Here is a 10,762-nt window from a genome sequence, read left to right on the forward strand (position 1 = left end):
CAGGGAGCCTGGAGCTGGGCGTGTGCGAGAGAGAAGTGTACGCCGAATGAGACAGAAGCTGGAGTTGCCGTGGCGCAGGCTCTGGTGTGGGATGGATGGGGGTGGCCGGCAGGGTGGATGTCCTGGGAGCTGGCACACAGTCAGCCCTGGCTGCAGCCCCCAGAGGACCCACCCCACCCCCTCCACCACCTGAGATTTCCTGAATTCCAGCTGCGGCTCTGCTGGCCGGGGCAGGCAAAGGGCTCTTGTGGCCAGGCGCCCCGCCCTCCCCGGCCAGGCTGTTTGCACACACACCTCCATTCAGCCGGGCCCCGCCCCCGGGGGGCTGCGGCGGGGGGCAGGGGCACCGTTCCCCCCCAACCAGGTTGATAAGACTGGGGTCACCCCCCCACCTTCCCCACTCTGCCCACACCACAGCAGCCATGACGGCCCGCTCTGCCAGCAGCTTAGTGCTCTGCCGCCTGCTGCTGCTGCTGCTGCTGCTGCTGCTCCAAGCATCACCTGGCCTTGGCATCAGCCCCCAGCCCAGAGGTGAGGGCCCTGCGTGAGTGCGGACTCTGAGCCGTGGATAGACTGAAAACAGGCTCCAGGGGGGCTCCGGGAGGGGGGTGTTGGCAGGGGCTGGGCAGTGCCCGGGCAGGATGCGGGCTCCGGCCTGGTGCAGGGGCCTTGGATCTCCGGAGAGACACTGGTGACGGGCGCAGTGCCAGGCCCAGGGCTGGTGTCTTTGATGAGGGCGGCTCTGGGGGTGCTGAGCGATCCCTCTCCCTGCCAGCCCTTCCAAGCTTGGGGCTCCCCGGGGGAGGGGACACCGCTCTATCGTGCATTTCAGCTCTGGGCATGGAATCTAGGATGCTCAGCTCTTCTTGTACAGATGGGGAAACTGAGGCTAAAGAAAACCTGCCTGCGGCCACCCAGCAAGACTGGAGCTTCTAGGCTCAATCTACCGCCCTGTGGCACAGGCCAGGTCCCTTTCCCACTCTGCACCTTGGTTGGTCCAGTTGTTAGCAGGAAGGCATTGAAGTCTGATGCCGGCGCTGCCACGGGAGGGTACTGCGGTTTAGTGGCCAGGAGAGCCGCGTGGGTCTCGCGTTTCCCGCCCCTGCTGCGTCCTTCCTCTGGGATACAGGCGGAGAGTGGGCTGGGGGGAGCCCCGCTGGGCGCACAGCCCCACTGGGCTGCAGGCCCAGGCCAGGCTAGACGGCCTCTGAATCTTCCCACTGTATAGACAAGAAAACTGGGGCTCAGAAAGGGGCTACCAGGGGGCGGGGAAGGTGGCTTAGTGGTAGAGGGCTTGCCTAGTATGCATGAAGGGTTCGATTCCTCAGTACCACATACTCAGAGAGAGCTGGAAGTGGTGCTATGGCTCAAATGGTAGAGTGCTAGCCTTGAGCAAAAGAAGCTCAGGAACAGAGCCCAGGTCCTGAGTTCAAGCCTCAGGACTGGCAACAAACAAACAAACAAACAAACAAACAGGTGTTGCCAACTGCCACCCTGGGCATCTAAAGGGACACGGCTCATTGGGCAGGCTGTGGAGATGGCCGCCAAGGCTTGCTGTTCCCTCCCTGCCCAGGGAGCCCCGAGCCAGCCTCCACCTCCACCTGCTGATGGTGACAGGGACCATGTAGATGGTCGCCACATTTGTTCCCTGCTTTCTGGAGACTGACAAGTGTGTTTTGGAGGCTGTGGCACCCCGGTTACCCTAGGACACTGGTGAGGAGCCAGCCCTCGGTGATTCTATAAGGATTTTTTTTTTTTTGTCGGTCGTGGGGCTTGAACTCTGGGCCTGGGCGCTGTCTCTCAGCTCTTCAGCTCAAGGCGAGCACTCTACCACTTGAGCCACAGCGCCACTTCCGGTTTTCTGGTGGTTTATTGGAGATAAGAGTCTCACAGACTTTCCTGCCTGGGCTGGCTTTGAACTGCGATCCTCAGATCTCAGCCTCCTGAGTAGCTAAGATTACAGGCGTGAGCCACCAGCGCCCGGCTCTCTAGGGAGGGGCTGTCAGCACACTGCACAGATAAGGAAACCGAGGCACAGGTCTGGAAGGATCTTGAGCTGGAGGTGGGGAGGGGGTGTTCTGCAAGCCAGCCGGGCCTTGCTGCCCTCTTCTCTCCCTACCAGGGCACCTGTGTCGGACGCGGCCCACGGACCTGGTGTTCGTCGTGGACAGCTCTCGCAGCGTGCGGCCAGTGGAGTTCGAGAAGGTGAAGGTGTTCCTGTCGCAGGTCATCGAGTCGCTGGCGGTGGGGCCCAACGCCACGCGGGTGGGCCTGGTCAACTATGCCAGCACCGTGCAGCAGGAGTTCCCGCTGCGCGCGCACAGCTCCAAGGCCGCGCTGCTCCAGGCGGTGAGCCGCCTCCGGCCGCTGTCCACCGGCACCATGACCGGCCTCGCCCTGCAGTTTGCCATCACCAAGGCCCTCAGCGATGCGGAGGGTGGTCGCAGCAGGTCCCCCGACATCAGCAAGGTCAGTGCCCCCCCCCCACCTCGGGGGGCTCTGGCTGATTCTGGTGTAAGGCCACCTTGGAGATGAGGGTCACAGGAGAGGTCAGTTTACAAAGATCGGATGTACCCTGTCCGCACTGAAGCCTGGGCCCCCGGTCAGAGCAGAATGAGGGCCCCAGACATGGCCAAGCATCTCTCCTCTGTCTGTCTGTCTGTCTGTCTGCATGGTGTGCCTGGGGCTTGAACTCAGGTCCTAGGCCTACCCAAGGCTGACGCTCTACCACTTGGGCCACAGCTCCACCACCTCTGGCTTTTTTTTTTGGTGGTGAATTGGAGATAAGAGTCTTCCAGACTTTCCCGCCCCAGACGGCTGCAGACTCTGATCCTCAGCTCTCAGCCTCCTGAGCAGCTGGGATTACAGGCGTGAGCCACCGGCTCCTTTCTTAGGTGTCCCCTGCTTCCAGCCCAGTGGGCCAGCAAGCACGGTCCTGCCCAGAGATGGTAACCCAGCTCCCAGGGAGGAAACTGAGGCAGGGAGGGCGTAAGCCTCTGGCGCGGTTCTGAGTGGATCCACACAGCACCGAGCTGCAGCAGGAGGGGCCAGGCGGGGCAAGGCGGTGGGGGCTCCGGGGGGCGAGCCGGAGAGTTAGCGCCTTTCCGCGGGCGGCGGGTCTGAGCGTGCGGCCTCCTCCCCGGAGCAGGAGCGCGGGGAGAGGGGCTGCCCCCTTCCCTCCCTGCGCCCGCCTGGGCCTGGGTGAGTCGGAGCCGCGGCCGGTCTGCGAGCCTCGGCCGCCCTCTGCCGGCCGCGCTGCAGAACTACACTGCGCGGGGCGCCCGCACTGGCCGGCCCGGCCCTCCTCGCTCCCGCCCGGCTCCCAGGGGGACGGCGGCATGGCCTGGTCTGCAGAGCTGGGCCCCCAGGAGCCGTCCCCGCCCCGAGAGCGGAGAGCTGCCTGTCTGAGGCCCCTCACAGACCGGGGATCCCCTGAGCCACGTCCCCTTCCGTCTGAGGAAACCTCTCATCTAGCCGGTTCCGTTCCCCGGGGCCGAGCTCTGGCGGGGGAAAGATCCAAGTGCTCCAACCAGACCAGCTGGACAGACCCTGGACAGGTCACTATGCTTCTCAGGCCCTGGAAGGCCTGGGAATGTGGAGGGAGTGGCCCGTGGTGTGAGGGCGTGGCCCCAGAGGCGTGGGGGCGTGGTGAGGCAGCGAAGGGCGTGGCCTGGGGGCTTGGCAGGCGTGGCCTGGAGTGTGGAGGGCGTGGCCCCAGGGGTGTGAGGGCGTGGCCTCAGAGGCGTGGGGGCGTGGTGAGGCAGCGAAGGGCGTGGCCTGGGGGCTTGGCAGGCGTGGCCTGGAGTGTGGAGGGCGTGGCCCCAGGGGTGTGAGGGCGTGGCCCCAGAGGCGTGGGGGCGTGGTGAGGCAGCGAAGGGCGTGGCCTGGGGGCTTGGCAGGCGTGGCCTGGAGTGTGGAGGGCGTGGCCCCAGGGGTGTGAGGGCATGGCCCCAGAGGCGTGGGGCGTGGTGAGGCAGCGAAGGGCGTGGCCCCAGAGGCAGCGAAGGGCGTGGCTCAAGGGCTTGGCAGGCGTGGCCTGGGGGATAAGGAGGGCGTGGTCCCAGGTGTGTGGGGGCGTGGCCCAGGGGTGTAGAGGGCGGGGCCTGGCTTGTAGAGGGCCGGCAGGTCCTCACAGCCCACCCGTGTTGCAGGTGGTCATCGTGGTGACGGATGGGAGGCCCCAGGACAGCGTGCGGGACGTGTCCGCACGGGCCAGGGCCGGCGGCATCGAGCTGTTCGCCATTGGCGTGGGCCGTGTGGACAAGGCCACGCTGCGGCAGATGGCCAGCGAGCCGCAGGACGAGCACGTGGACTACGTGGAGAGCTACAGCGTCATCGAGAAGCTGTCCAAGAAGTTCCAGGAGGCCTTCTGCGGTGCGCAAGGCGCGGCGGGGGACAAGGGCGGGGCCTGGACCAGGGCAGGGTGGAGCCTGGGCGTGGGGGCGTGGCTATGACCTGTCGTGTTGGGCGGGGTCAAGGCTGGGGGCGGGGCCCGGACAGAGGGGCGGGGAGGTTGGGAGTTGGAGTAAGGGCAGGGCCAGGCCAAGAGGGAGAGGCCTGGTCAGGATCTTGGCCTCTGAAGGGCAGATGCTGAGCGTTGGCATGACTGTGAGCATCAGGGCTGGACCACGGCTGAGGAGGGCGTTGGGACCTAGGTCAGAGCAAGGGAGGGGGGCCATAGCTGGGCGAGCCTCATCTCAGGAGTGGAGGGAGGGAGCGCCTTAAAAACATACACGTGTTTCTACATCAGGAGTCTTAGGGGTATGACCAGCCCAAAGGGATGGATGGGGCTTTGGGTGAGATGGGGCGGGGACCCATTTGCAAAGGGGGTCTAAGTAGAGCACCTACCTACTGTTTGGATCCGGTGAGGGCATGCAGTACCTGGTTTCCCACACGTTTGTGTCGGGTTGTGCCCATTGCTGTGTGAGTGGTACCCTTGGGGTGCAGCAGTGTCCAAGACAGATGAAAGGAGGCTCCTGCACCCCATCCACTCAGAGGTCTCATTTTCCCCGCATGTGCCGGGGCGCTGGTCTCCTTGGGCAGGGAGGCTGAGATGTCCAGGATATCCTTGTGATTGTGAGGACTGACCTCCCCTTGTCCCCCTTCTTCCCCCCCAGTGGTGTCAGACCTATGTGCCACAGGAGATCATGATTGTGAGCAGGTGTGTGTCAGCTCCCCAGGCTCCTACACCTGTGCCTGCCATGAAGGCTTCACCCTGAACAGTGATGGCAAGACATGCAATGGTCAGTGCGGGAAGTAGGCAAACCCTGAGGAGGGAGGGGGAGGGGACGGGGCCTCGGGTGCCCCAGGAAATCCACCTAAGCTCCTCTTCACTTTGCCTCTGAACCAGTCCTTCAAGGAGGCGGATAGCAACTGGGCACTAGTGACTTGTGCCTGCAAACCTAGCTGCTTAGGAAGCTGAGACCTGAGGCAGACACATCTGTGAGACTCTTATCTCCACTTAATCAGCAAAAAGCTGGAAAGTGGAGTTGTTCAGGTGGTAGAGTGTCAGCCTTGAGTAGAAAAGCCAAGCAAGAGTGTGAGGCTCTGAGTTCAAGCCCCCCAGTACTGGCACAAGAGAGAGGAGAGAGGAGAAAGGAGGAGGGGGGGAGAGGGAGAGGGAGATGGTGAGGAGAGGAAGAAAGAGAGTGCTTCTAGAATCTGGTGTCTGCAGAGTTCCAATGGGATATAGTATGGTAGAAGTCTTGAGTTCAGATCTCAGGGCCACCACTTCTGAGCTGAGTGATTTATTGACCACTTCCAGTACTGCAAAATGGGTCCAGGAATGCTGGCTCTCCATCGTGAGGAGGGTGGCCCTCCCGTGGGAGTGTGTGCCCAGCCAGTGGCCGACCTCTGTCTCTTTGCTTCTGTACCCTCCTAGTCTGCAGTGGTGGCGGTAGCAGCTCAGCCACTGACCTGGTCTTCCTCATTGATGGATCCAAGAGTGTGCGGCCGGAGAACTTTGAGCTGGTGAAGAAGTTCATCAACCAGATTGTGGACACTCTGGATGTGTCTGACAGGCTGGCCCAGGTTGGGCTGGTGCAGTACTCCAGCTCGGTGCGCCAGGAGTTCCCACTGGGTCGCTTCAACACCAAGAAGGACATCAAGGCCGCTGTGAGGAACATGTCCTACATGGAGAAGGGCACCATGACCGGGGCTGCCCTCAAGTATCTCATTGACAATTCCTTCACTGTGTCCAGTGGGGCCAGGCCCGGGGCCCAGAAGGTGGGCATCGTCTTTACCGATGGCCGGAGCCAGGACTCCATCAATGATGCGGCGAGGAAGGCCAAGGATCTTGGTAGGTACCACCTGGATTCCGCTGATGGCCAGGAACACACATGGGTACAGCGTGACTGCAGCTCATCTTGGTATTTTTCTGACTACTGTGCCCTAGAACCAATCCAGGAAGGGGCTTGTCAAGTTCTTGTCCCAGGCTTTGCCCCTGCAATTCCAGGCACTGCCACTAGGAGGTGCACGGTGTCTGCTTGGCCGTAGGGCTGCCATAACCTAGTAGTAACAGGTGTGTGGGTCCTCTGTAGGTTTTAAGATGTTTGCCGTGGGTGTGGGCAATGCCGTGGAAGATGAGCTGAGAGAAATCGCCTCGGAGCCCGTGGCAGAACACTACTTCTACACAGCCGACTTCAAGACCATCAACCAGATCGGCAAGAAGTTGCAGAAGAAGATCTGCGTTGGTGAGTTAGGGGTGTGGGTGAAGGGGGCTGGCTTGGGTCTGAGTGTGGATGGGGAAAAGCAGGGTGGGGGTGGTACCAGGAGATGGGCTGGCTGGGGCGGCGGACACACACAGTCCACCATTCTGTTTGTTGTTGTCGGTCATGGGACTTGAACTCTGGGCCTGGTCCCTCAGCTCTTCGGCTCAAGGCGAGCACTCTATCATTGAGCCACAGTGCCACTTCTGGTTTTCTGGTGGTTTGGTGGAGATGAGAGTCTCACGGAGTTTCCTGCCCAGGCTGGCTTTGAACCACGATCCTCAGAATTCAGCCTCCTGTAATCCTAGGATTACAGGCATGAGCCACCGGCGCCTGGCTGTGCCATTCTTATACGAATATTGTCAGTCTCTCCAAATGCTGCTGTGATGTAGGCAAGGAAACTGAGTCTGGACGGGTGGACCTGTTGGTGATCACTGAGCAGCCAGGACTGACCCCGAGATTTCCCCATGCCGGCCACCGCTGGTGCCTCATGGGGGAGAGTTTTGGCTAAGGGGCCAATACTGACAGCCACTAGCAAGAGGTTCCACTCTTGGAGTCCCATTTGTGCCGTGGGGTTATTGATTCCAAGCCCAAAGGGTTGGGGTGAGAGCCACTGAGGTGACCCGACACATGGTAAGTGCTCACACGGTTTCCTGCCAGGGCTCTGGGGTCTCGGAGGACATTCAGGGGCTCTCGTCCCTCACTGGGAGGAGCTCTGGTCAGGGGCCTGCTGTCTTCCCGCCATCTTCCTTCCACCTTCTCTGCTTTCCTAAGCCCCAGTGTCTCCCTAGCGCCACCTAGGGGTAGTGACCGTCCCTGCCCCAGGCTGCCATTCACTGCTTCTCATTTGTCTTCTAGAAGAAGACCCCTGTGCCTGCGAGTCCATAGTGAAGTTTGAGGCCAAAGTGGAGGAGCTGCTGCAGGCCCTGACCAGGAAACATATCCTTTCCCAGCTGTTGTGCTGGGCCAGGGGAGGCTGGGGGAGCCGGAGGGGCTCTGGGGTCTCTGGGGGGACTGCGAGGGGGCGGGGCCTGGGGTTGGGCCAGGAGGCTCCTCCCAGCCAGTTGCTTTCTGGGTTTTGGCCAGCTAGGCTAGTGCCAGGCTGCTACAGAGCTTGTGGAAGGAGAGCTTCCCAGAGGGCAAACAGAGAAACCGAAGCAGAGCCAAGCTCTGGGGACTGGGCGCAGACACAGTCCTGGGCCTGCACGGGAAAGCATGGCGCCCCGAGGACTTGGCATTTCTCAGGCTCAGGTGATACAGCCAGCTTCCTCAGGGGTGGGCTGGCCCCACACAGCACCCCAGGCCATGCTGGGGTCCACCCTGCAGGGCAAAGCCTGCAACTGAGTGTCTGCCTCCCCCACCCCGCCCCCCAGGGCTGACCATAGGTGTCTGTATTTGCTGGAAGGCCCCATTCTGAACCTAGAGAGTAGGAGGTTGTGGGGGGGGCAGGGCAGGGCTGCCCATACCTGCTCAGCTCTGGCTGCTCCATGCCTCTCCTTAACGCCGAGTCCACTGGAAGTGGTGAGCAAGCGGCTGTCCATCCTGGAGAACAGAATCGTCTAAGGCTGTCGGCCAGTCCCATTGCCGCCTCTCCATCTCCCATCCGCCCATGGCTTGGAGCGTCCCGCAGTGCTCCCTGTAGTCTGACTTAGTGTAGCTGTGCGGTTCTGTCCGGGGGGCTGGGGGAGGGCTGGGGGAGGGCTGGCTCCCGGGGCCCTGTCGCTTCTGCCCGGGGGAGTGAGCGGCAGGTGTGTGACCGCAGCGGGCACTCGTGTGCGTGGTGGGACACAGGGAGCGCGTGTGAGGCAGATTGTGTGTGCATGTTTCTTCCAATCAAAGGTTAATATATTCCTTTATTTTTTAGTGAACTCTTTCTTGCCGTGAATCTCTTTTCTGATTTTCTCTTCCCCCCAGGAAAAGAACAATTAAATGTGATTTAACTTAAGCCCTGGGTTGGATTTTGAGGTGGCGTGGTTCTTGGGGGACTAGAGAAAAGATTTAGGGTGATGGGATGTCTGTAGGGATGAGGATGTCAGCGGCCACATCAAGACCAGCTGGCGTTTGTGCTGCCATTTCTGCCACAACTCCAATTGCCCTCTCTCGGGAATACCCCAAACCCCTCTTATAGGCAAGCGTATTCCCCATTGTACAGGTAGGAGGGATGAGCTGGCTAGTGCCCAGCCAGCCATGGGTCAGTTGGAGAGACACGTCTTGAATCCAGGACTTCAGGACATAAAACAAATAAAAATGGTGTCCAAAAAAAGGGGAGGAGGGGCAACAGGATCTAAATAGGACTCATTTTTTGGGGGGGGGTGGGCTGGCTCAGCTGGTGCTCTACCACCTGAGCCATGCTTCCAGCTCAGCTTTTTGCTGGTTATTTTGGAGATGGCGTTGCATGGACTTTTCTTCCCAAGCTGGCCTTGATCCCTGATCTTCAAGGTCTTAGACTCCTGAGTAGCTGGTGTTACAGGGATGAGCCACAGGTGCCTGACATTCCTTCCTTCCTTCCTTCCTTCAGTATTACTTGCTTACAAATTGTTCCCGCCCCCCCCCCCCCCAACTTAGGCAGAAGGAGAAGGGGGTGTATGAGATACAGTCCTTGACCACAGGGCCTCCAGCTGGACAAAACAGTGAGCCGGTAGCACATCTCTTCTTGGTACCTGGGAGCCTGTGGGGCCTGGGCTGGCCGCGGGTCCCCGCCTCTTCCCCACAGTCTGTCACCTGCGCTGGAGACGTCACCCATCCCAGCTGTGATGGTAGCGGCCTCACCGCAGGGCGGTTCAAGTCTGAGGTAGGTCAGGGCCATGATGTGAGCTCTAGGAAGCACGCGATGACAAATGAGCACTTGGATACCAAGAGTCAAACCGTGTGTGTGTGTGTGTGTGTGTGTATGTGTGTGTGTGTGTGTGTGAGAGAGAGAGAGAGATCCAGAGAGAAAGGAGAGAGAGATCTAGAGAGAGAAGTTGAGAGGAAGAAGAGAGAAAGCGATCTAGAGAGAGCTAGAGAGAAAAGGAGGAAGGAGAAAGAAGGAAAGAGAAGGGAAGAGTAGCGAGAACAGAGAGAGGGGAGGAAGAAGCAGCAAAAGAGAGATAAAGGAGGGAGGGGAGAGAGGAGAGAGGGAAGGAAGAAGAGACGAAGAGAGGCTAGAGAGGAGGGAGACGAGGTTCTATGGTTCCTTTCAAGGGTATTCCCACCCGCGTGGCTTCAGCAGGGTTATAGTGGGGAGAGGCCGTGACAGGTTCTCCCTGGACAAAAAGAACTGATTCTCACCCGGGCTGAGCTGCCAGTGTAGCCACGAAGAGGCCACAGCAGGGCTGGCAGACACCCGGCGTCCATGTTGGATCTCCAGGCAGGCCCTGCTGGGCCCTGTCTGCACAGGTGGGTGGGAGGCCTAGGGGCCCCGGGGCTGGGTTGGACTGAGGTCACCTGGAGATCTGAGAAGTTGCTCGCGAGCTTGCCGGTGACCCCAGGAGGTGGCCCACCATCACCGTTCTACAAGCCCTGGGGCTTGCCCAGCTGAGTGCAGGAGTCCGGACCCTGGGGTTTATCTGATGCTAAGCCCCTCTTAACCCATCGCAGTTGGCTGTGGGGGTACAGGAGGTGCTAGGCAGACCGGGGGACCTCTCTCCCCGCTGCTCCTTCCCAGGCCTGCTCTTTCCCAGGCAGAGTGGAGGCCTGGTCCTGGAGGGAGCTTCTGGCTAGGACTAGGGTGTCTGAGGCAAAGCAGGCAGGGGCTGGTGAAGAGGAGAGTGACAGTCCAGTCCACCAATCAGGCTGGGGATGGAGGTGTGAGCCAGGACTAGGAGACTGCAGCAGAGGCAGTGTGTCTCAGGGGGTGGTGGCTCTGCTGGTCAGGTCTGCCCCCATTCCTGTGCAGGCTGAGTGGAGGTGGGCTGGGAATCGGGGGCCCCCAACAAATGGTGTGTGTGTGTGTGTGTGTGTGTGTGTGTGTGCAAACAGGCCCAGGACAGCTTTTGGAGAAGGGGCTGCTTTCTGCGGCCCACAGGCCTGCCTGAGGACTTCCCCGCAGGAGAGTGCAAATTGAAACTGGGGGA

At 60.8% G+C, this 10,762-nt stretch overlaps 1 protein-coding gene across 1 annotated transcript; it reads left to right on the forward strand.

The window, feature by feature from the left end:
* The first annotated feature begins 422 nt into the window (after positions 1–422).
* Matn1 (matrilin 1) lies at positions 423–8,270 on the forward strand. Its single transcript, XM_042695665.1, has 8 exons — positions 423–531; positions 2,123–2,469; positions 4,152–4,374; positions 5,118–5,243; positions 5,882–6,298; positions 6,540–6,692; positions 7,566–7,646; positions 8,221–8,270. Exons 1-8 carry the CDS (start codon positions 423–425, stop codon positions 8,268–8,270), a joined length of 1,506 nt encoding a protein of 501 aa, XP_042551599.1.
* The last annotated feature ends 2,492 nt before the right edge of the window (positions 8,271–10,762 follow it).

The sequence above is a fragment of the Dipodomys spectabilis genome, unplaced genomic scaffold, assembly GCF_019054845.1.
Source record: "Dipodomys spectabilis isolate Male_0828 unplaced genomic scaffold, ASM1905484v1 ptg000188l, whole genome shotgun sequence".
Taxonomy (NCBI): Eukaryota; Metazoa; Chordata; class Mammalia; order Rodentia; family Heteromyidae; genus Dipodomys; species Dipodomys spectabilis.